Genomic DNA, 20,979 nt, shown 5'->3' with positions numbered 1-20,979 from the left:
AAAGACAACGTGTATATAACATTCATTAAATGACACCTCATAACATTTTAAATATGTACAGAACAGCACACAAAGATATTACACAAAACATTTTTGATAACTAAATCTAATAAATAACAAATTAGATTCTGTCTCGGAAGCCTATAAGTTCAGCGATCTTATTTCATTTTGAGATTTAGCGGGCAGGGAAATAAAAGACGAGAAATTACATATAATTTGTTACTGTAAATTATAAAAAAAACAAGCTTTATATACAATTCCTTAAACGGTTCATTTATAACCAAAAAACACTGAAATTAATGATTTTATAGACACTATATATGCTTTATTATTTTGCACAGAAATATCTGATTGCTTTGATCATCTCTGTATTCACTTGAAACACCTGACGACTCTTATAACATTTGTTTCAGGAATCTCTTTTCTATCATTTGAAAGTTAACACCGACCATAATATTAAATCACAAGAGAGACCAACCCTGAGAGACAATTGTGTCAGATTCAGTAGAGATATTTTTGGTGTCATCACCAAAAAAAAAAAAAAAACTGCTTACCTGTTTTGTAGCTCAACCTTTGACAAGTTAAGCAACGTTTTTAAAAACATTTTAAAACTTATACTTGCCGAAAAAATCCGTTTGTTGATGTTTAGTTTGATAAACCCCTAAATACGATCACGCAGAGCACCTAGCACCAAAGCATGCAACAGCGCAACATCGACACAACGGAAAGCAATCCATAACTTACAGAACTTAAATTAGATCAGAATTTACCTTTACATTAATAAAAAATAAAAACAAAATGAAGTCAGAATCAATAAGGTACAGAACATGGGTGCAAAATGCCTAAATGCGCAGGGGAATAAAACACAAGCCACAAATAGTTTAATCAGATAACACTAAATAATCTATCAATTAAATAAAAACAAGGAAATATTCAAATTAATTTTAAAATAACGAAAGTATAGAATTGCCTGTTGAGTGACATTTTCTACGCGTCCCTTATTTAGAGACGCAAGCTGTTTTGGAATTAATTTAAAATCTTAAAAACGCTGCTAATATCAAACTTCTTTAAACCCAGATGTAAAAAATACCCTTTTAGTTTTTTTTTTCTTTTTATTTAATTACACAAGACCAAAAAAAACTTGATAAAATGTTGCACTCTGATAATAAAATATTCATGAATATCTCCGTGTGACTCCGGTAGATGATCTTTTAATTACTTCTAGTCGAAGCAAGCTTAATGGTCAATCTAGGTGAATATAAAATAAATAAGTAAATAGATAAAAATATGAAAATGTAACATTTTAAAAGTTAAATTTAAACTGAAGATTACTATGAAATGAATTGAAATTAAAATAAAGTAAGCAAATAACAACTGAAACATTGGATTAAATCTTTCTAATTACCTTATTGTTTAAAATCATGTTGCTTGTTTTGAACTAAGTCAAAACTGATTTTTAAATAATAAAGAATACTGTAATTGTAAACGAATATCTGATTATTTATTTACGTAGGTGAAGATATTGTAAACGAATATCTGATTATTTATTTATTTAGGTGAAGATTAATGAGAGAGATTTTTTATTAAACAATTCGGTATGTTGGCACAAACGCTGTATGGACATAATGAGCTCAGCAAGTTTGTTGTAATGCTTAATATGCTTTTGTTAATTCTTGTCAAAACAGGTGTTTTTGCGTTTCGGATCTATATAAAGTCAGCGTGAGTCTTGTTGATCTTAATAACTTTTTTACATAAATCAGTTCCCGAACTTTATCTCCCTTAATATCTCTGTAAACATCAAGCAAGTCCTGCATTTTATTTTCAAATTCCTGCATGTTTTTAAACCGAAACCAAGATGTCAGACATCTGGATGTATGAGTAGTATTAGGTTATATTTCACTCTCAGACAACTTACAAATAACGATCATTTTAGATGTTTAATTAGTATATTTATATCGCTAGACGAGGGATTAATGTAGGCTACTTATTTTTTTCTGAAAACATCACACTCATTAAGACAGAATGGGTCTCATGATGGAACTGCTGACAGACACAATAAACGTTTAAAGGTGATGTAGCCTACAGTTTTGTCAATGTGCTTTCAAGTTTGTTATTTTATTTTAATGCTACAATAGAATGATGCATAGGCACAAGCTGTATGAGGCTTTAAAAATGAGATGTTTGCTTTCCATGCATAATAGTAACGAGAATCAAGTTATTGTCTATTTGATTAAAATTTTGTATTATTATTTTTATTAAATGTTTACAGTTATTTAAGTTATAATTATAATAAAAAGCTAAAATGCGTTTAAAATGACATTTTCATGTAATATGACAAACTTCCGGTTTAAGACCCGCCCACTTCCGGTTCCATCAGAATACAAATACAGATACAAATAATTTTAAGACTGTTACAGATACAAATACAGATACAAATACTGACTCCGCTGCACACCCCTAGAATGTAGGCTGCAATTCTGGCGGACGAAGGGCCACACAAAATGGTAAAGCCCAGGGGCCCCTTATAGAGTTAATGCGGCCCTGCGCGCACGTACACTTTATTTTGACATTGCATAATTCATATAGACCATTTCAAAAGATGCAAACAACACTGGTCCAGAAGCACTTTATGTTTCCGTTTTTTAACACTAGATAAACGTTGGGATAAAATAAACCAACAGAACATATAAACCTGAATTAACTGAAGTTAAACAAACATCTTAAAGATAATAATATATGTGAAATAAAAAAATAACTGTCACAAACTGTAACAGGAAGTGTTTCTGGACCAGTGTTGTTTACATCATTTGAACTGGTCGCCGTGCTTTCTCAATCTCCACAATGCAAATAGCACAGTCACAGATAAACGGTTGGGTAACATTTCTCGAGATCTTCCTTTGTGTTCAGAAATGTACACGTAACAGGTTTGTAACAAAGCTTCAATTATTTTTTTTTGAACAATCTAAATAGAAACTGCCCCAAAACTACTAAAGTAGGCCAAATAGAAGTATATTGTTTATTTATTATGCAAATAAAAAGTTTTTTTTTACCGTGCATTCATCATGAAAGTTGCTGTTAAATACCTTTTTTGTTTATTCAGAGTCTAGTTTATAGTTCTCAAATAATTTTTGATAGTTATTTATTCAAGACAAAGAAGAGTATATGTCTCAAATCTACTTCTGTTCTGTGTCTTTGGTTGTTTCAGCCTGATAAACAACGTTTACATTTTAGTACCCCTATATTTCTCTGGAAAATCTACCAATTTGAACTCTATAAATACAAACATGCCAAGTTGCAGTGACTGCTTTTTTATTGGATGCAAAAGATAAAAGATTTTAGCATCTAAAAAGCATGTCAGAACTGAAGACAGGTACGTAAACCCTTTTTTGACAAGAGATTTAGCCAAAAAAATTATTTGCCAAGACAAACACCCGTTCCTTGAATAAAATATAAACCCACGTTATGTTTCTAGGTGAAAACAAACAATTTTACAATCAGACTCTTTCCTAGTGAATTTTAAAAATAAACATCATCCTTCAATGCATACATTAAAAACGTCCAATTAATTATCTTGTTCCCAACATTAAAGCACTAAACTCATGAAATAAAGTGTTTTGGAACATTGGACATGCTTTATTTTCAGAACTTTTCACAATTTATTTAAACATCTCACATATACAAAATAGGTACAATAAACTTTGTGGTTTGTTTTGAGAGAGAGGCCTCTGCAACCCTTTAAAATGGATGAACTGTGCTGTCAGTATTAACACTGGGGGGGCGTGAAAGAATGTAATGCCTGAACAAAAAAAAAACAAAATAAAAAAAACTCTAGGAAAACAAAAATGAAACAAAAAGTGAAAACCAGACAGACATCAGGTTCAGGAGTATTCCACCTGCTTAAAAACGGGGTTATCAGGGTGACCTGTGCAATATTCCTCAGAGACAATACAAAGTAATACAGTATAAGTGGTTGTCTCCACAGCTGCATGTTTAGCACCATAAAATATCACTGCGGCAAGTATTGGAGCACCTTTGAAACAGGACAGAACTTGAAGCTTTAATACCAACGAGTGACATTTACGATCTTGGTTAATGTTGTCGTTTACACATGAGGTAGTTTAAACCTTACGGAGATTGTGGTTTTAAACTTCCTCTCTGGAAGATATACAAAGACCACAAAGTGATGTATACTTTCATTGTTTTTATTACACTTCTTTTATTTTTACAAAATGATGACATGTCCCATAACAAGGTGTTTTTCCCCGAGTCTCTTTGGGCTGCTGTATTAATTTGCATTGCGCAATGCTGCGTTCAGTCCATTGGTCCTCTCCGATAGAGCCCAGCTTAAGCAAGTGGATTTGCAGAAAAAAATCAGCATTCAGTATAAAAAAACACAGAAAGAAGGGCAGAGATTTTTCTTTTTCTTTCTTTCGCTCGTTTAATTTATCATGAGTCTATTTATTTGAAACAGACTGGGCCAATGTCCAAACCAAACTCTTGATCTGCGCCACCAATGTCCAAAGGTGCAATGTCGAGGATGGGAAGACGAGATGGTTTATTTGTTCTGTATTCAATGACTGTCTTGCTCCACTGGCCAGTGTGTCTACTGCAGGGATGCAACAAAAAGACAAAATGATTTAGAAAAAGGTCTTTTACATCAAACATCAAAATCATAAACGTGCCACCCTATGCCCTTGCAGCCCTCATCTGATGATGTAATGTCATTTAGACCATCAGATATTCTACTGTGTTGCCTGAATCTCGAACGATGCACATCAATGGTGCATATCAACTACAAAAGGAACGCTCAGGTGCATCTTATATATCTTATGACATACAGTGTCCTATACCCTTGTGAAAAGATGTATGCAACAACCATTGCGATAACGCAGTTTGGAATCAGGTATGCCATTAAGGACAGGACCTGTATGTATTGGCTCTTAACTAAAAATAGTACCCACACCGCCTAGTGCGTTCACAGAGTAAAAAAAAAAACTTACACTGCAGCCATCCTCTAGGACGCTGAAAGTGAATCGGCTGTTGCCCTCCGCTCTGAGCTCCACATCGTTGGAGCCCTGCAGCAACACAGACTTCTTCAGGTTTCCATTCTCAGCATCCATGTAGGCGATGCTGTTCTTGCAGTGATAGGTGATGTTCTGGACTGCCTGGTTGGCCAGGAGACGCATGAAGGCCAGCTGAGTAGCCATGGACTGTGGGCTGAGGGTTTCATCGTTGTAGCCAAACTGAAAAAGGGTAACGGAAGAAGACAAGCATTAGTAACACAACTTCGGTAATCAATCTTGAGCAGTGAGTCATGTGCCATCCTGTGGAGCATACTGCAACTTACCTCTGTACCACCATTGATGGTCTCGCCAAACCAAATGTGTTTCTTCTCCTGGGAGCTTCTGTGCCAGTTCTTGCGTGGGATGCTCTCTGGGTGGGGGTAGATGCAGGTCTGACCAGTGCTGAAGTCGCAGTGGACCTTGATGGCATCCATGGTGCAACCCTGGTTGGGGTCGATCCAGTAGTAGCCTATGGGGAGGGGACAACAAAGATAAGTACGTGGGCACATCAGACAAGGTACGATTATGGGAGTGTAGTGGGAAGCAGCTGTAGGCTTACCGCTGCTCCATTCTGGGTGGCTGAGTCTGATGTCACGGCAGGTACGGGCAGGGTTCTTCTTGGATCCCTCAGGGGAAAGCAGATTCTCAATCTGTGTGTTCAAAGACTTGATGGTGGCATCCACCTCGTAGTCCTTGGCCCTTTGAGAGGCCTGGTCAGCTCTGTACTCATCATAGCCACCGGAGGTGTCATATCCGCCACCAGCTTGGCCAGCGGGTCCGGGAAGACCAGGAGATCCGGGAGGACCCTGCATTCAAGTACAACACAGATCAAATATTTGTGAGGCAAATGTGGAGAGGACAAGATATATGTATATGCATTTATATATTTACTTACAATAGGTCCAACATGTCCAGGAGGACCACGGTGTCCAGGAGGTCCAATAGGACCAGGCATGCCATTTGAACCATCCTTACCAGGGGGGCCATTGGGACCAGCTGGGCCCTTAAGACAAATTGCAGAGAACCATTACACACATTTTCATAACTTCATGATATGGTGAGTCTTAAGAATTATAAAGTTACTTACTCTTGGACCAGCAGGACCAGCAATACCAGCAGGGCCACTGTCACCAGCGGGACCCTGTAAGACAGACACATTTGTTTACACGTATGTGTTTTTAAGCAGTCTTTCCAAATCTGTAAAAAAATGGGAGAGCTTTTTAATGCATATCAACGTAGTGAAAAAAACTTACGTTGGGTCCGGGCATTCCCTGTAGACCAGGGTGTCCACGCAGTCCTTTCATGCCCCTTTCTCCTCTCTCTCCTGCAACACCCTTCTCACCACGAGGTCCAGCAGGTCCCTGTTCAACAAAAAGTGAGAAAATGAGCATTTTGAGAGACACTGACAAGATTATTTGTTAGAAAAACACTGTTGTATACTTACAGGTGCACCTCTTGCTCCAGCAGGTCCAACGGCGCCAGTAGAACCAGAGGGTCCCTGAGAAACAAGAAGACTTATATGAACGGTTAAGTCTGAATGACTGAAATTGGTGAGATCATGCAGAGAAAACATTATAGATGCTGTGGCTTAGTTGAGTGACATACGGTTTCACCACGGTTTCCATGTCTGCCAGCAGGGCCGACTGGTCCAACGGGTCCAGGAGCACCAGCAAGTCCAGCGAGTCCAGGGGATCCAGGCTCACCACGATCACCCTGGTAGTTATAACAGTCCAGGTCAATGACTTTTCATCATTACCATCTAACTTAAAATGTGCTTTGTGATTTATTATAAGACTAAGGTCTTGAGATAAAGCTCTTCCATGAAAAAATGAAGATTTCCAGATTTCCAAGATTCAAAGTTTGGCAGTATACCTTCACGCCAGCAGCACCAGGACGGCCAGGAGGTCCATCATTACCAGGGCTTCCCTAAAAAAGCACAGAAGCATATCAAAATCTTGCAGTAAAAAGAAAGTAAAAAATAGTTTTATTATGAAGAAGCACTGTAACATACCTCACGTCCAGCTTCACCCTGAGGTCCAGTCATACCGGGCATGCCAATGTTACCAGCGGGACCACGGGAACCAGGGGGACCAGCAGGGCCAACTCTACCAGGCTCACCCTAAGAAACACAAAACATCATGAGATTTTTGGCTAAAACAAGTAAGTTCGACAAGTTGGTTGTTCAGGGGACTTACAACACCACCAGGACCACCAGGAAGACCACGATCGCCTCTAGCTCCAGGAAGACCATTGAATCCTTGAGATCCCAACTGACCCTGAGGCCCAGCAGCTCCAGGTGCTCCCTAATTTAAAGCAGAAGAGATTGATATTTGGTAATACAGATTTGAAATTGACATGTGACTTATTCTGCCAGTACTTACAGGTGGACCGGCCTCTCCAGATGGTCCCTTCTCTCCAGCAAGACCAGGAGGTCCAACCATTCCATTCTCTCCAGGGGGACCAGCAGGGCCAACATCACCACGAGCTCCACGAGGGCCATCCTTTCCAGCAGGTCCAGAGAAACCTGGGGGTCCACCGATACCCTAACGGGTCGAAAAACGGTTGGATTACACATACGAGGGTGAAGCTAGCATAAACAGAGGAACTGGTTGTAGGTCCAGATTAGTTTATTTAAACTAAGGTATATAACACTTACAGCAGGACCAGGAGCTCCAACTCTGCCAGCGGGACCAGGGAAACCAGTAAGACCCTAGAGTACAGGAAGACATTTGTGGGTCACATGTAGAAAAATCCGCACAAATCAAAACACAACTGATAACACAAGAAAATAACCTATAGATAGATACTTACAGGAGGACCAGTCTCACCACGAGCACCAGGTGCACCAGCAGGGCCTACAGGACCCTAAAGAAACACAAGACATAAATAAAAGGTAAATAAACCTTTATGTAAACATAATGACCAAAGCCATTTGCAGTGCATCCAATCTATAGATTTTTATTTCAGTATGTGTTCCCTGGGGATCAAACCCATGACTTGTGTTGCTAACCAAGTGTGCTACCAACTGAGCTACACTTAAAATAAACTAATAAACTAATTGTGATTACTAGCATCAAATGTTGTTTTCAATCATTGATTTCAATCTTTGACATGATCTTAGTTAATTTTACTTTTACTATACAGTATGTTCTTTACATTATGCAGGATGATTTTATGTAGAAAACAACCAAACAGATATATTCAGATTCTTGATGGAAATTATTTTTAGTTCCACGATGGAGCCAAAAATATAAAAGAAGGCTAAATGAATCGGCCTCCCCCTGCATAAATAACCAATTATTGTCTTTTCAAGCTAATTAGTTTTTAGCATTACTTCATTGTGTTTTAAGGCTGCAGATGAGGAGAGATTTTCAAATAAAGTTTTAGATGTATAAAACTAATTACATAACGAAATCTGAATGCAATTACAAATGCAAAACTGAACAACAGGGCCATACAGTTTGTACATCAGCATATGTGTAGGGATGGTGATCCTACACACATACAGTACTGTAGGTGTATAGATGTAAAAAAAAATGGTGCTCTTATTTCCATTCATTGTTTTTTAATGTAGGTTTGTTTTTATGTGTATGTTGTGTGTACTTACGGCAGGGCCAGAATTGCCAGCGGGACCAGCAGGGCCAGAAGGTCCGGTGTCACCCTTTCCACCAGCAGGGCCTTTCTCACCTCTCTGTCCGGTCTGGCCATCAGCACCCTACAAGACACATTGTGTCCCTGTCAGTTATCATCCCATATGTGCTCAGAGAAAATGGCTGAATGTTTAAAGCACTATAAAATGTTTTAGCGTATTGTTTAGATGGACTTACAGGGGGTCCAGCGAATCCAGGAGGTCCAGCTGGGCCAGACTCACCACGCTCTCCCTATTAAAAGATAAGAACATGAGTGGCTGATTCTCAACCAAAGTATAATTATCATGTGTTATATATATGAGATCATAAAACTCCAGGAGGACCACGAGCACCAGAAGGTCCAGGAGGACCAAAGGAGCCACTCTCACCCTGGAAGAGAAGGTTCAAAGGTTGTTAGGAACCCAAAGATGGTACTTTAAAAAAATACTACTGTTTACTTAGTGTATATGATTTAAGACGATGGCTATGTTAATTGAACATAAAATGAATTTGCATAACAATTCACCCTAAAGTCACACCTCAAAATTAAAAACGTCACATTGAATGTTTTTCTGATGACTGTCACATCGGATTTGGTAATAATGATGCGAATGTAGCCTTCATGTAGCCAGACTGTAAGTTTTAAACAACCAAAATGTAAAAATGTTTTGTTTAATTTTCTATTTAAACTAGTAAAATCGATATAGACTACAGTGTTTTGAGCCTTACTATAGTAAATATTAAAGTATACTACAATATTTTTTACAGTTTGTCAATTTGCAATGTTAATACTACAGAATACTACTGCACACTTAATTTTACTATACCGTAGTATAATTACTATAATCAAATATGACTAAATCAAATATTAAAGTATACCACAGTATTTTTTATGTGGGTTTATAATTAGCTTTTTAGTAAAATTATTTAGACTTTTCAGCAGAGGGCAGCAGTGATGCCTGGACAATTTCTGACAGTGGCCACCAGGGTTTCCCTTTTTATGCAATTTGGCAAAGAGGCAAATTACTTACTTGCCCCTGAAAAGACAACTTCGAAATGTCGATAGCATGCCACTGACCAAATCTCAACCTCAGTTGTTTCAATCTGCTTTGTCATCTTTATAGCTTATTTTAACACAAAATAGTTTTTGATGTAAAATACAGAAAATTATGCAAGATCTGTAAGAAAATTAAATCTCTATGCACCCATGTAAATGTAATAAATAATTCCTCGTATAGTAGTGAAAACAACAATCCTTAGCATTCCCCTGGCAACGACGGCTTAAAAATGGGTGTTTACCTTGTCACCATTAGCACCAGCGGGTCCAGGGGGTCCACTGGGTCCAGGAGCACCCTGTTAATTAAGAAAGATGCACCATTAAGTCATGGCTACACAACATGGGATTTCTGCTGAGTGTGCACTGAAGCAGGAACTTACACGGGCACCATCTCTTCCGACATTGCCCTCAGGTCCTCTGTATCCAGCATCACCCTGTGTATCACAGAAATGCTCTTTTAGTCACATAGGAGTCACAGGACATGTTTTATGCGAGGAACTGAACTGTAAACTTACCTTCTCACCCTTAGGTCCAGGGGTGCCAGCAGCACCACGCTCACCGGGCATACCAGCAGCTCCCTGGTGTCCAGGGCCACCAGCTGCTCCAGCAGCACCAGGCTCTCCCTGTATAGAAAATCATTATCAAAATCATCAGTTATCAGCCATACAAGTGTTACAAGATGAAGTATACAGTTATTGTTCCTATCAGTACCTTGTTTCCATCAGGGCCAGGAGAACCAGATGGGCCACGGGGACCAATGGATCCCTGAGAACCAGTAGCACCAGGGGGTCCAGGGGTACCACGCTCTCCCTTCACAGTGATACAAGGGAGAAGTTAAAGGCTTTTTCCTAAACATATGTGTATGTAGATTACAATCCAAGAAAGGTTAAGTTACCTTCACACCAGCAGGTCCAGATGCACCTTGATCTCCAGGGGCACCTCTGTTTAATATTAAAAATGCTTAACATCAGCCCGTCCATAAAGTTTTTACATTAGCCACCGATGTATACTATATTTAACACTGCATTTAAATCTAAGTGACTCACTCTGTCTCCAGGTTTGCCAGGCTCACCAACAGGTCCAGCGGGGCCAGGAAGACCCTGTAAGGTTGAAAGAGAGACAAGTTTAAGAACTTCATTAATTACACAAACAACAACTATTAATCTCATTTGTTCGTGACTTCCCGTTTCTCGTGACGAAACAAGCAGGTGACAACTAATGTATAGTTTTGCTTCATAACCCATATTATATTAACCCACTGGAGTAATTGAATTATTTTAATGATGGAAGTATGTGGTTTTTGAAAAGTATTATGTAGGAGTGCATAATTATAATATGACATTTTTTCCTATTGAAGGAAGAAAGTCATGTACTCATATTTGGCTGAACTATTCCTTTAACCCAACTGTAATGGACCTCATTTTGTGGCTCAAACCAATAAAAATGCTGATCAACCAATCAAAATAAAGCACACTGATTAAACAGGTCTGAAGGGGTTAAACCGATATCTGTGTGTAGTTTTATAATTTCAGTAAAGATACATACATAGAACGCTCAATGGCAAGCATCTCAAGACACTGACCTGGAAACCAGGAGCACCAGCGGGTCCCTGTTCTCCCTTCTCTCCTGGGCCACCCTAAACATGAATCGATAATAATAGTAGGTTATCACAGTGAAATAAGTCATCTGCTATCACATGTATAAAAGTTTTAGTTTTTCCTACTCACAGCAAGTCCGGCAGGACCAGCAGCACCGTTGTTACCATCAGGACCAGGTTGACCCTATAAGTGATCAAATCAGAGAAGCTCAATAACATCATTTCTTATGACTGAATATTATATGTTTATATCTCTCTCTGAAATACTTACTCTCAGTCCAGTTGGACCAGCAGGTCCCTTGTCACCTGGCTTGCCAGCCTCACCCTGCAATTAAACCAACATACAATAATGAAACACTGACTCTCTAATATTGAATAAAGCTATGAGATTCATTGGTGGGTTATTAAGGATATTGTTATTTAAATCTCTAAACAAGGATTAACAGCTTCAACAAGCAAAATCAAATCTATACTTACAGAAGGTCCTTTGGGACCGGGGAATCCAATGTTACCAGGCTGACCTCTGGGACCAGTTGGGCCAGGTGGGCCAGTGCGGCCATCTTGACCATTGGCACCCTAAAATATGAGATGTGAAGTGGTGATGAAAATGGCCTAAGATATGTGTAATACTTTTTACAATTACAATCATTTTTTTACTGAATAAATTTCCACAAATTAAAAAATTTTATTATACTCACAGCAGGCCCTTCCTTTCCTGGGGGTCCAGAACTTCCGGGGCTTCCAGGGAGACCCTGCATAAATGTAAGATCATGGTTACATGCTCATGTCTCATAAACAATTAATGTCAAATGTATTGTGGCATGCATTTCTTGCTACATCCAGTATTTTTTTCAGTCATAATGAACTGACTACATATATACAAGGAGTGGAAGGCTAGATTTGTTTCATGATACTTACTCTGGCTCCAGTAAGACCAGGCTCACCAGCACGACCAGCATCTCCTGGAGGTCCACGAGCTCCAGGGGTACCAGTGGCACCACGTGCTCCAGGCATGCCCTGTGGGGTAAAACCCAATGATCAATGAAGGTATGGAATCTTCAATAAGGATCATGCCATGTATTCAAGTAACTACAAGATGTTCTTTAATATTTTCTAGTGCTATGATCAACCATCTGTGCGTTTGCCTGAAATAATTAATGGGCTTGAGTTACTTACTAAACATGTCCTTTAATATAACCTACCATTGGTCCTGATCTACCAGCCAGACCAGGTAGACCACGAGTACCAGCGGCTCCCTATGAGAGACATAAACACACAGTTGAATAAAAAGTAAAGAATATAAACATTAAAAAATATATATTTAAGCTGTTGTCTGCTATTTGTATATTTGTATGTCTTAAAGTAAAAGCTCTTATATATCTTCTTAATAAAAAAAACAAAAACAAATGATATTGCTTTGTACTTGATATTTTAGCACACAATTTAACTTAAATTTTTGTTTGTTATTTCAATATGGTTTCAATATGCTTTTCTCCTTTTATAGAGTTATATTTTACATGGCAAAACTGCAATTTTTGTAACCATTTTCCATCCTCCGTTTGACCTTTAGAATTAAACTGAATGGAAAAGGTCTTAAGATATGAAACCCCTTACTATGGCATCCCCATAAACATGGCAACATACAGTATACAAAAACAAGCTCCCACTTACTCTTGGTCCACGCAAACCCGCGGGTCCAGTTGATCCCTGCTCGCCAGATGTGCCTCTCTTTCCCTCTTCGCCAGAAGGACCAGGAGGACCAGGAGGACCAGCAGTACCCTGTACAGCAAATACCCGAAACAGAAGGTGACCCGAAGTGCACAATCATGGCAAAGGCTATTTTTTTCAAAATATGTAAAGATACCTAAGAGAGTGAATACTCACAGGCTCACCCTTAACACCACTATCTCCCTTCACTCCAGAAGGACCGGGATCACCCTGAGCAATAAAACAGTTTAATTGTTAGAATAAACCTTTATAAATTAAGAAAAAGTATTGAACGTGAAGATCGGAAACAGCAAAAAATCTTAAAACATGCAAACAGTTTAATATAAAATACTTGATTAAAAAAAATGCATGCTATTCATTAAAAAAGTTTGACGTAACTTTTCTAAAACATTACGACGTGCAGTCAAGGATCACTTTACCCTACAAAAGTACAGAGCTTTGGAATAACAAAGCACAAAGCCTATTTTCTGTTTCTTCAGTTACAGTAACAAATTTGACTCTTATGTTTTATAGACAATGTACTGTAATGTATTGTGTATGATGTCCCCGGTAAGTACAGTTCCTGCATGCAATGTGTACAAGCATCTAAAACACTTCATAAACGCATCAATATTCGAGAGGACACCCACTTCTGAAGATGGTGACTTTAAAGGTCATGCATGTGAATTTTGCATTAAAATTTTGGCAACGATTTTATGCAAATTATTGTAAATACAGATGTGCAGTTGAAAACTTGAAAACTTCTTTAAAACATTTTTCTGGCCTATTTTCACTTTTTTTTTAAGTGACAGACAATATTTTAGTAAAATATTTAATTTTATGCACAGAAAGTACTCACCAGAAAGACCTCTTGGGCCAGATGCTCCAGAAGGTCCCTGGGGTCCAGGGCCTCCTCTAGGGCCGGGGAAACCGGGGGCACCAGCAATTCCTGGAGCACCCTGTCGAAGATATCAAAGTAAATATGATTTAGTTTAATTCAAACTAATTCAAATTTGCATTGTTGCAAAGCAGCTGTGCAGCAAATACATACAATTGATACATATAAGGAAATTGGGAAGTCATAGAAAACTATATAATGAAATATATAATTGTAAGTCAGACTGTTATATTCATGGTAATTTTAAGCAAATATCTGGTTTTTCATAAGAGATACTTTACATTAGCGATACTAACCATAGAATAACAACAATAATAAGATGTAATCAGCCTGTTATGTTTATAGCACAATTAAGCAAATATGTGACTTATAATATGGTCATATATCCATATTCAAGTGTTACACAGAAAATAAACTAAAAAACAAATATGCAAAAGTTATTGAGCTGATGAAAGAAGTGTTGAACAAGGTAAGATGGAAATAAATTGAGCAAGATAGACACACTGTGATACTTAGCATAAATTGTGATTGTATTTTATAAACATTTTATTACCGTATTTTAAAAAATATATAGTTTATTTTTAACAGTTAATAGTTAAATGTGAGTATATAGTTAATATTTAATAGTATATTAATATTAAATCATTTAAATGACTGCAAACATATTTTAATGGTTTGTTAAAAATGGTTTGTTAAAAAATGGTTTGGCAAAAGCCTATAAACACCACCTCCGTGAAAAAATGAGATAATAATAATAACCGAATGCTGTTGGCACATATTATACCTTCATTAAATACTTTTAGTCCGCTTAATCCCGGCCTAGGGTCATTCAGAAATACCAATTTGTTGGCAGAATTTATTCATCTCTTAACTGTCACCCCCCTTTTTAAGTGGGGGCTGAAAATTTTATGTGCAAATGAATATAACTTTCAAATGAATATAACTCTGACAATTTTTGGTCTAGAAGCCTCATCTTGGTCTTGTTTGAAAGATACAATTTAAGGTTTATCACTGATGATTCTGGTGAAATTGTTATAGCAGTTTACATGTTTTTCTTATAAATAAAAATAATGCAATAACATCATAATTTTATATAAAAAATTTATATTTTATATTAATTAAATAAAAAAGTGTATGTTTCACGACAGAAATGCTATAAACATGAAGCCTATTTCATGTTTATAGCATTAGTTAAGAGGTTAAGAGTCTGATAAAAAAATAGTAATTTGCATCTGATCTCTTCATATGTAGTTCAAACAGAATTGTATAGAAAGTTGTGGACTCACAGCTGCTCCTTTAGCACCATTGATACCATTAGCACCAGGATTACCCTGTAAGGATTCAAAGAAAGACAGATTATTAGTTTGATTCATGGAAGTCTGATCAAATTATCTAAAAACTGTTTAAAATGCACTTACCAGTGGGTCCAACAGGGCCGACAGCACCGTTAGGACCTGGCTCTCCTCTTTGTCCCTGAGGTCCAGATGGACCACTGGGACCAGCAGCACCAACCTCTCCCTGTCAAATATCAATGACATGGTAAATACAAATTGTTATTTGTGGAATTACATGTGTAGCTATGTACAAAGCATGAGGCGTTTTGGTTAAAAGCACCACATGTTAGTATGCCTTAATTTAATATATGACTCATTTAATTGGTAGTATAAGCTTCTCCTTAAAATGTTTTTCTATTCGTTTCTTAACTGCCAGGGTGAGTACAAACTCCAGTTTTCGGCAACAGTCACTCTTACCTTAGGTCCAGGGGCACCAGGAAAACCAGGAGGACCAGCTGATCCCAAAGGACCCTGGGGGTTGAAGAAAACAGCTTACTTGTACAAGGTCACATTAGGATCACCACCAGTGGCACAATTTAGTAGACAAAGGGGTCAAAGTGCACTCAGTCCACTCACAGCAGGGCCAGCAGGACCAGTGTTGCCATCAGCACCGCGAGCACCAGCTGGACCAGAAGGACCAACACGACCTCTCTCACCAGGAAGACCACGACCACCCTATGCAACAAGAGAACAATGGCTATGTATCAAAGGAAGAAAAAATAGTCCTTGTATACTGATGTAAGCAGCTGTGCTGGTATTATAGTACACTGAGATATACATTTAACATTTACCTATAACTGAGTGAATAATAACGTTTGACTTACTGCCAGTCCGGGGCTTCCATTTGATCCAGGAGACCCATTCTCTCCCTATTGTAGAGATAAACAAAAACCTTATAATTATGATACCACCTTTATAAACTCATTGCATTCAGCAGTATATAACTAGTATATAACTGATATTTGCTAAATATACAAAATACTTGGTTTGAAAAGTTTCAGATGTGTACTGTAAAATCACAGTTGCATGAGATTATGCATGATTATTACCTTAGGACCAGCGGTACCAGGCTCTCCTTTGCGTCCATCAAGACCAGTGTAACCTCTGTCACACAAAAATCAAGAATTTAAATAAATAAATAAATATATATATATATATATATATATATATATATATATATTAAACCCATAACTGTCACACCACCCTTTTGAGTGGGAGGGGGGGGAAAAGTTGATTTGCACTTCAAATGAATATAACTCTGGCATTTTTTGGGCTAGAAGCCTAATCTTGGTCTTGTTTTAAAGAAGACAATTTAAGGTGACATGTGACATATAGTAGGATTATCAATGTTTTAGGCGCACTCTTATCATAAATGAATCAATTACTCTCCCTACATAATTTATCTTATAAAACACTGAAAATATCTGTATTCTAGAGGCTTAGACCTTTCCAAAGATATATAGTTTGTCACTATTCGATAAACATTTACATCCAAAATATTGAAGTAAAGTCAGGTGTTCCTCAGGAGGAACGGTGACAGTAAAAGGGTTAACAATGTTTGGTTACTTAAAAGATAAAGATAATTTCCATGTTAAAGATATTTCTAGGTACACTTGCTTGTAATGACAGGGGAACTAGTTTAACCCCTAACTGTCACCCCCCTTATTGAGTGTGGGGTGAAAAGTTAATGAATATTACTCTGGCATGTTTTGGCCTAGAAGCCTCACCTTGGTCTTGTTTAAAAGAAGACAATTTACGGTTTATCACTAAAGTGTCTGGAGGTGAAATTATTATAGCAGTTTAATTTTTTTTAATAAGCCATTTTTTGAAGCCGTTCAATAAAATGTACATCCAAAATATTGTAGTAAACTCAGGTGTTCCTTACATGGAAAGGGTGGCAGTTAAGGGGGTAGGTGCTTATGGTTCCACATAGGTGCTATAAACACGAAACACGAGCATTTAAAGTGGTGTATAAAAAGTGTATGTGCATTTAAAACTACATACAAATCAAATTACTATCTTCTATGAAGATAAAGGCTAACAGTGTCTTTTTGCGAAATGATTTTATGATCAACGATGTATTCCATACTAATCACTTACTCTGTGTCCTTTCATTCCGGGAAGCCCAGGAGTTCCGGGGAAACCACGTGCACCCTGTAAAATAAAGCAAAATTAAGATCCATTCACATAAACAAGCAAATGCTTTTAACAACATTTGTTGCACACGGGTTAAACAAATAAATGTGACATTGGCCTTACCTGAGTTCCAGGGGTACCTCTATCTCCGGGTTTTCCAGGTCTGCCATTGTTACCCTTGACAAAATGATCAAATGTAATGTGATGTGACCCAACATCTTTAAATTGGCCGTATAAATGTATTGATTTTATTGGCACACAGCATTATTGTACTTACCATCTTCACCATTTTTGCCAGGGGGTCCAGGAGGGCCACGAGCACCAACTGGTCCCTGTGATGATAAAGTAAAGGAAATTAAAGTGTGATAAAGTTCAAAAGTCAATAAGAGTCAAATCAAGAATACTTACAGCCTGTCCTGGCTCTCCGGGCTCACCAGCGTGTCCTTGGAATCCTTGAGGTCCCTATACATCATTGGAAAAAGAAAACAGTTCACATTTAGATATATAAATATAAAGACACCTATGCTTGAAATTATTACAATATTATTGGACCAATCATTATGTGAGCTACATTTATTTAAATATTTTATTGAAAATCTACAGAACGTATATTTGTAATCCATATTAAACTAAATGAAATACTCACAGGAGAACCAGGAGGTCCAGCTGGGCCTCTAGGTCCCATCAAACCCTGAGAAAGTCACAGAATAGTAAAAAATTATGAGCCCAATGATATCTCCAGTTTTATGATCATCAATGATTTAGATTTTATGAACAAACAGTTTTGTCAAGAATATAAAGCCTGCTTTCTGACTAATAGATTTTGGCTATAAAGAGTCTATTTAACATTAGTAATATAAACTTAATATTAATGTATTTATAGAACACAAGCTTGTTTAGGCTATTAATAAATGAAACTCACCATAGGTCCAGGTCCGGGGTCAGGTCCTTTTCCGCCATCATATTGAGCAGCAAAGTTCTGCAAAGGTAAACAAATGTTTCTTTTAAATATAAAAATATTGCCTCAGCAGAAAAATATTCTTAAAATGGTTTAGTTTAGTGTCTAGCCCTGCATTTATGGCTGTAGAAACACATTACACACATTTGGAAGCCATTTTGAGACAAGGGCAGGTCAAAGGTTAAAGGTCAAATGTTAAATACGACTGGGTCATGGGGTACAAAACGAATCACAGGCCTTAAAATATGAATAAATGCAATGCCTGCAGCCAACTGCAGTGTATCAAAAATGTAGATCTCAATAACATTTTAAGAAATATTTTTTTATGAATCGGTAACTTACTCCACCAAGACCAGGGGGGCCAGGGGGGCCAGCTGGCCCAGGAATTCCAGGTCTGCCGGGTTTTCCATCTACTCCTTTAGGACCCTTAATAAAGAAAAACAAATGTAAGGTTAAAATTTTCTTGATGAACATCTAGAAACGTTTATTTTAGATATGTGTTAAAAATGTGAGGTAAACCTATTGTGCTGAGGAAAAGTAGTTACTGCTAAACTGAAGCTGAAAGTAAAAATTAAACCTGATAATAAAATAAACTACATAATAGGTTTTATCTATTTATTTTTCATTACAAGTTGATTTTATTTATTGGCCTGTACCTAAATTCTCAAAGTTGCTGTTTGGCCTGAATTGCATTAACAGTCTATCAGGCTTTTAATAGATTTGAATATAATAACAATATGGCATAATTTTAGAAATCACTTACCCTGTCACCTCTGGGTCCTTTTGGTCCTCTTAGGCCCTATTTATGGAAAAGTATAATTAGACATCAGACACAAGCCTTTTCCTACAGTGACATTTTATTTACCTATCAATACCTTCATAGGACGACTACATGCTTTAATACGTGCACAAAATAAATAAATACATTATCAAACAAACTCATTTAAAGTGATATGATGTCATGCAAAGATTGTTTTTATATATATATATACACAAATAAATTCCATAGATATGCAATACTACAGCATTATCCATTATATTACACATAACATTAGAAACTATAAAGAAATGGATGTATACATGATTTATTTATTCCATCTCTGCAGGTTTCTTTTGACATGTGATGTATAACACAGCATTTCAAGTGTTTCATATACTCTTTAAATGAAAAACATGCATGTAAGGTGGCAAACGCTGTAATAATAATATTTATATGTCAGTAACTACCTCATGTTCAACACCGAATTGAGAATGTAAAATATTAATGTAGCAATGCACCAGTCATGCAATATTTATAGTCATGTGAAGACGCATATTCAACAGAGGTGCTTAAAGGAGTGTAAAGGCCTGCTTGTGCTTCACACTAAAACAAAAATAATAAGCTTGTCCCACTGACCAAACACTCCTTGTAGCACCTGCTGTTGTTAGTGATTGATAGAGGTGACATTCAAGTGAATTTGATTCAATCTCAAATGCAGAAAAATCTCAAATTTTAGTATGCAACCTGTGCTATATGCATGTTCACTGCAGCTTGGTTGAACTACTGAGCGCAGTCTATCAGGTTTGAGGAATTTCTGCACCATGTTGTTTTGGTTTTTTTGAGTCTACCTCTTCGCTGGGCCATCTAAAAAGGTTCATTGTGCCCAGGTTGCCTGGTAGGCAGGATAAGGTGGTCTCTAGTTTCACTGACATTCGCTTGAACCAATCGTGCTTTCCTTCTTTCCGTCACAGGAAAGCAGGAAAAACCCAGAAAGTCCAGTAATCGAAATACTCTCGCATATTTGAGATTGACCAAATAGACATGAAGGATCTTTACACGGACTATCAACTACCTGGTGATATCTTGGGCACAAACAAGGTAAAAATCTAAATTATTACAACGGTTAATAATAACTTCATGCAAAGTGTACTGACCGCTGTGTGTTGAAGATGTGGGGTGGATGAAGAATACAGAGTGACGGAGAGAGAGAGAGAGAGAGAGACAGAAGTAATCAATTAGATTTATGCTCTAAACATAATATAAGAATATACATTTTTATAAAAAAGAAGTAAACAAATACTATGCACAAAACTGAATTCACATTTTCTAAATGAATCATGATTACTATTATCTGGTAAAGGTGAAGTATGGAGTTCCTAAAAGAAAACAGGCCTAAATGTTTACTTTAAATCCAATTTGATTAAATGTAATAAACAGAAATGATGCACTGGTGTTGTCTATGCTTTCATATTGCATTGTTGCCAGTATGAGATGATCTGATTTCAGTAGGCCTTAATTCAAATCTGTGTATTTACCTCTATGCTATTTTCTGTGAAATTACTTAATGAATTTATAGGATATATGTATATACGTAAAATATGTAAAGAATTTGTGTAAAACAAAATGCGTTCACAATCATAACTTAAGTTAAAGTAAGCATTTTTTTTTATTTGGCTTCTGTAAAAATTGATGTATAAATCAAATTGGTTGTATTAAACCTAAAAAATATAATTTATAATAATTTGCTTAGTACTACACTATATTGTTGAGTCCAAATATAGCATTTAATTATTGATAACTAAAACAACACTATATTTATTAAAATACTAAATGTTGGCTT

The 20,979-nt window shown here is 37.0% G+C and overlaps 2 protein-coding genes across 2 annotated transcripts in view; one reads left to right on the top strand and one right to left on the bottom strand.

Annotated features, from left to right (window-relative positions):
* chrac1 (chromatin accessibility complex subunit 1) overlaps positions 1-20,979 on the top strand; it is a 443,634-nt gene that overhangs the window by 407,434 nt on the left and 15,221 nt on the right. The window lies entirely within an intron of this gene.
* Positions 3,606-19,261, bottom strand: col1a2 (collagen, type I, alpha 2). Its single transcript, XM_073858280.1, has 48 exons — positions 19,143-19,261; positions 18,722-18,805; positions 18,344-18,400; positions 18,068-18,112; positions 17,830-17,883; positions 17,700-17,753; positions 17,545-17,598; positions 17,391-17,439; positions 16,335-16,393; positions 16,110-16,154; positions 15,862-15,960; positions 15,703-15,756; positions 15,371-15,469; positions 15,238-15,282; positions 13,914-14,012; positions 13,231-13,284; positions 13,018-13,125; positions 12,549-12,602; positions 12,265-12,363; positions 12,045-12,098; positions 11,824-11,922; positions 11,618-11,671; positions 11,477-11,530; positions 11,332-11,385; positions 10,801-10,849; positions 10,645-10,694; positions 10,461-10,559; positions 10,265-10,372; positions 10,130-10,183; positions 9,992-10,045; positions 9,029-9,082; positions 8,891-8,944; positions 8,671-8,778; positions 7,875-7,928; positions 7,720-7,773; positions 7,445-7,606; positions 7,259-7,366; positions 7,075-7,182; positions 6,936-6,989; positions 6,669-6,776; positions 6,508-6,561; positions 6,317-6,424; positions 6,151-6,204; positions 5,959-6,066; positions 5,623-5,869; positions 5,348-5,532; positions 5,008-5,243; positions 3,606-4,612 (listed from the first exon to the last, which is right to left on the bottom strand). The coding sequence occupies exons 3-48, from the start codon at positions 18,344-18,346 to the stop codon at positions 4,459-4,461; spliced, it is 3,813 nt and encodes a 1,270-aa protein (XP_073714381.1). The 5' UTR covers positions 18,347-18,400; positions 18,722-18,805; positions 19,143-19,261; the 3' UTR covers positions 3,606-4,458.

Source organism: Misgurnus anguillicaudatus, chromosome 20, assembly GCF_027580225.2.
Source record: "Misgurnus anguillicaudatus chromosome 20, ASM2758022v2, whole genome shotgun sequence".
Lineage (NCBI taxonomy): Eukaryota > Metazoa > Chordata > Actinopteri > Cypriniformes > Cobitidae > Misgurnus > Misgurnus anguillicaudatus.
The sequence above is the reverse complement of the archived record's forward strand: the minus strand, read 5'-3'. Positions and strand labels throughout refer to the sequence as shown.

What these genes read in the sequence shown, in the direction of transcription:
- col1a2 (XM_073858280.1), bottom strand. An exon ending in CCGGAGAGCCAGGACAGGCT is followed by an intron (nt 17,754 to 17,829) that starts GTAAGTATTCTT and finishes TTATCATCACAG; the next exon opens with GGACCAGTTGGTGCTCGTGG. An exon ending in AGGGTGAAGCTGGACGTGAG is followed by an intron (nt 6,990 to 7,074) that starts GTATGTTACAGT and finishes GTGCTTTTTTAG; the next exon opens with GGAAGCCCTGGTAATGATGG.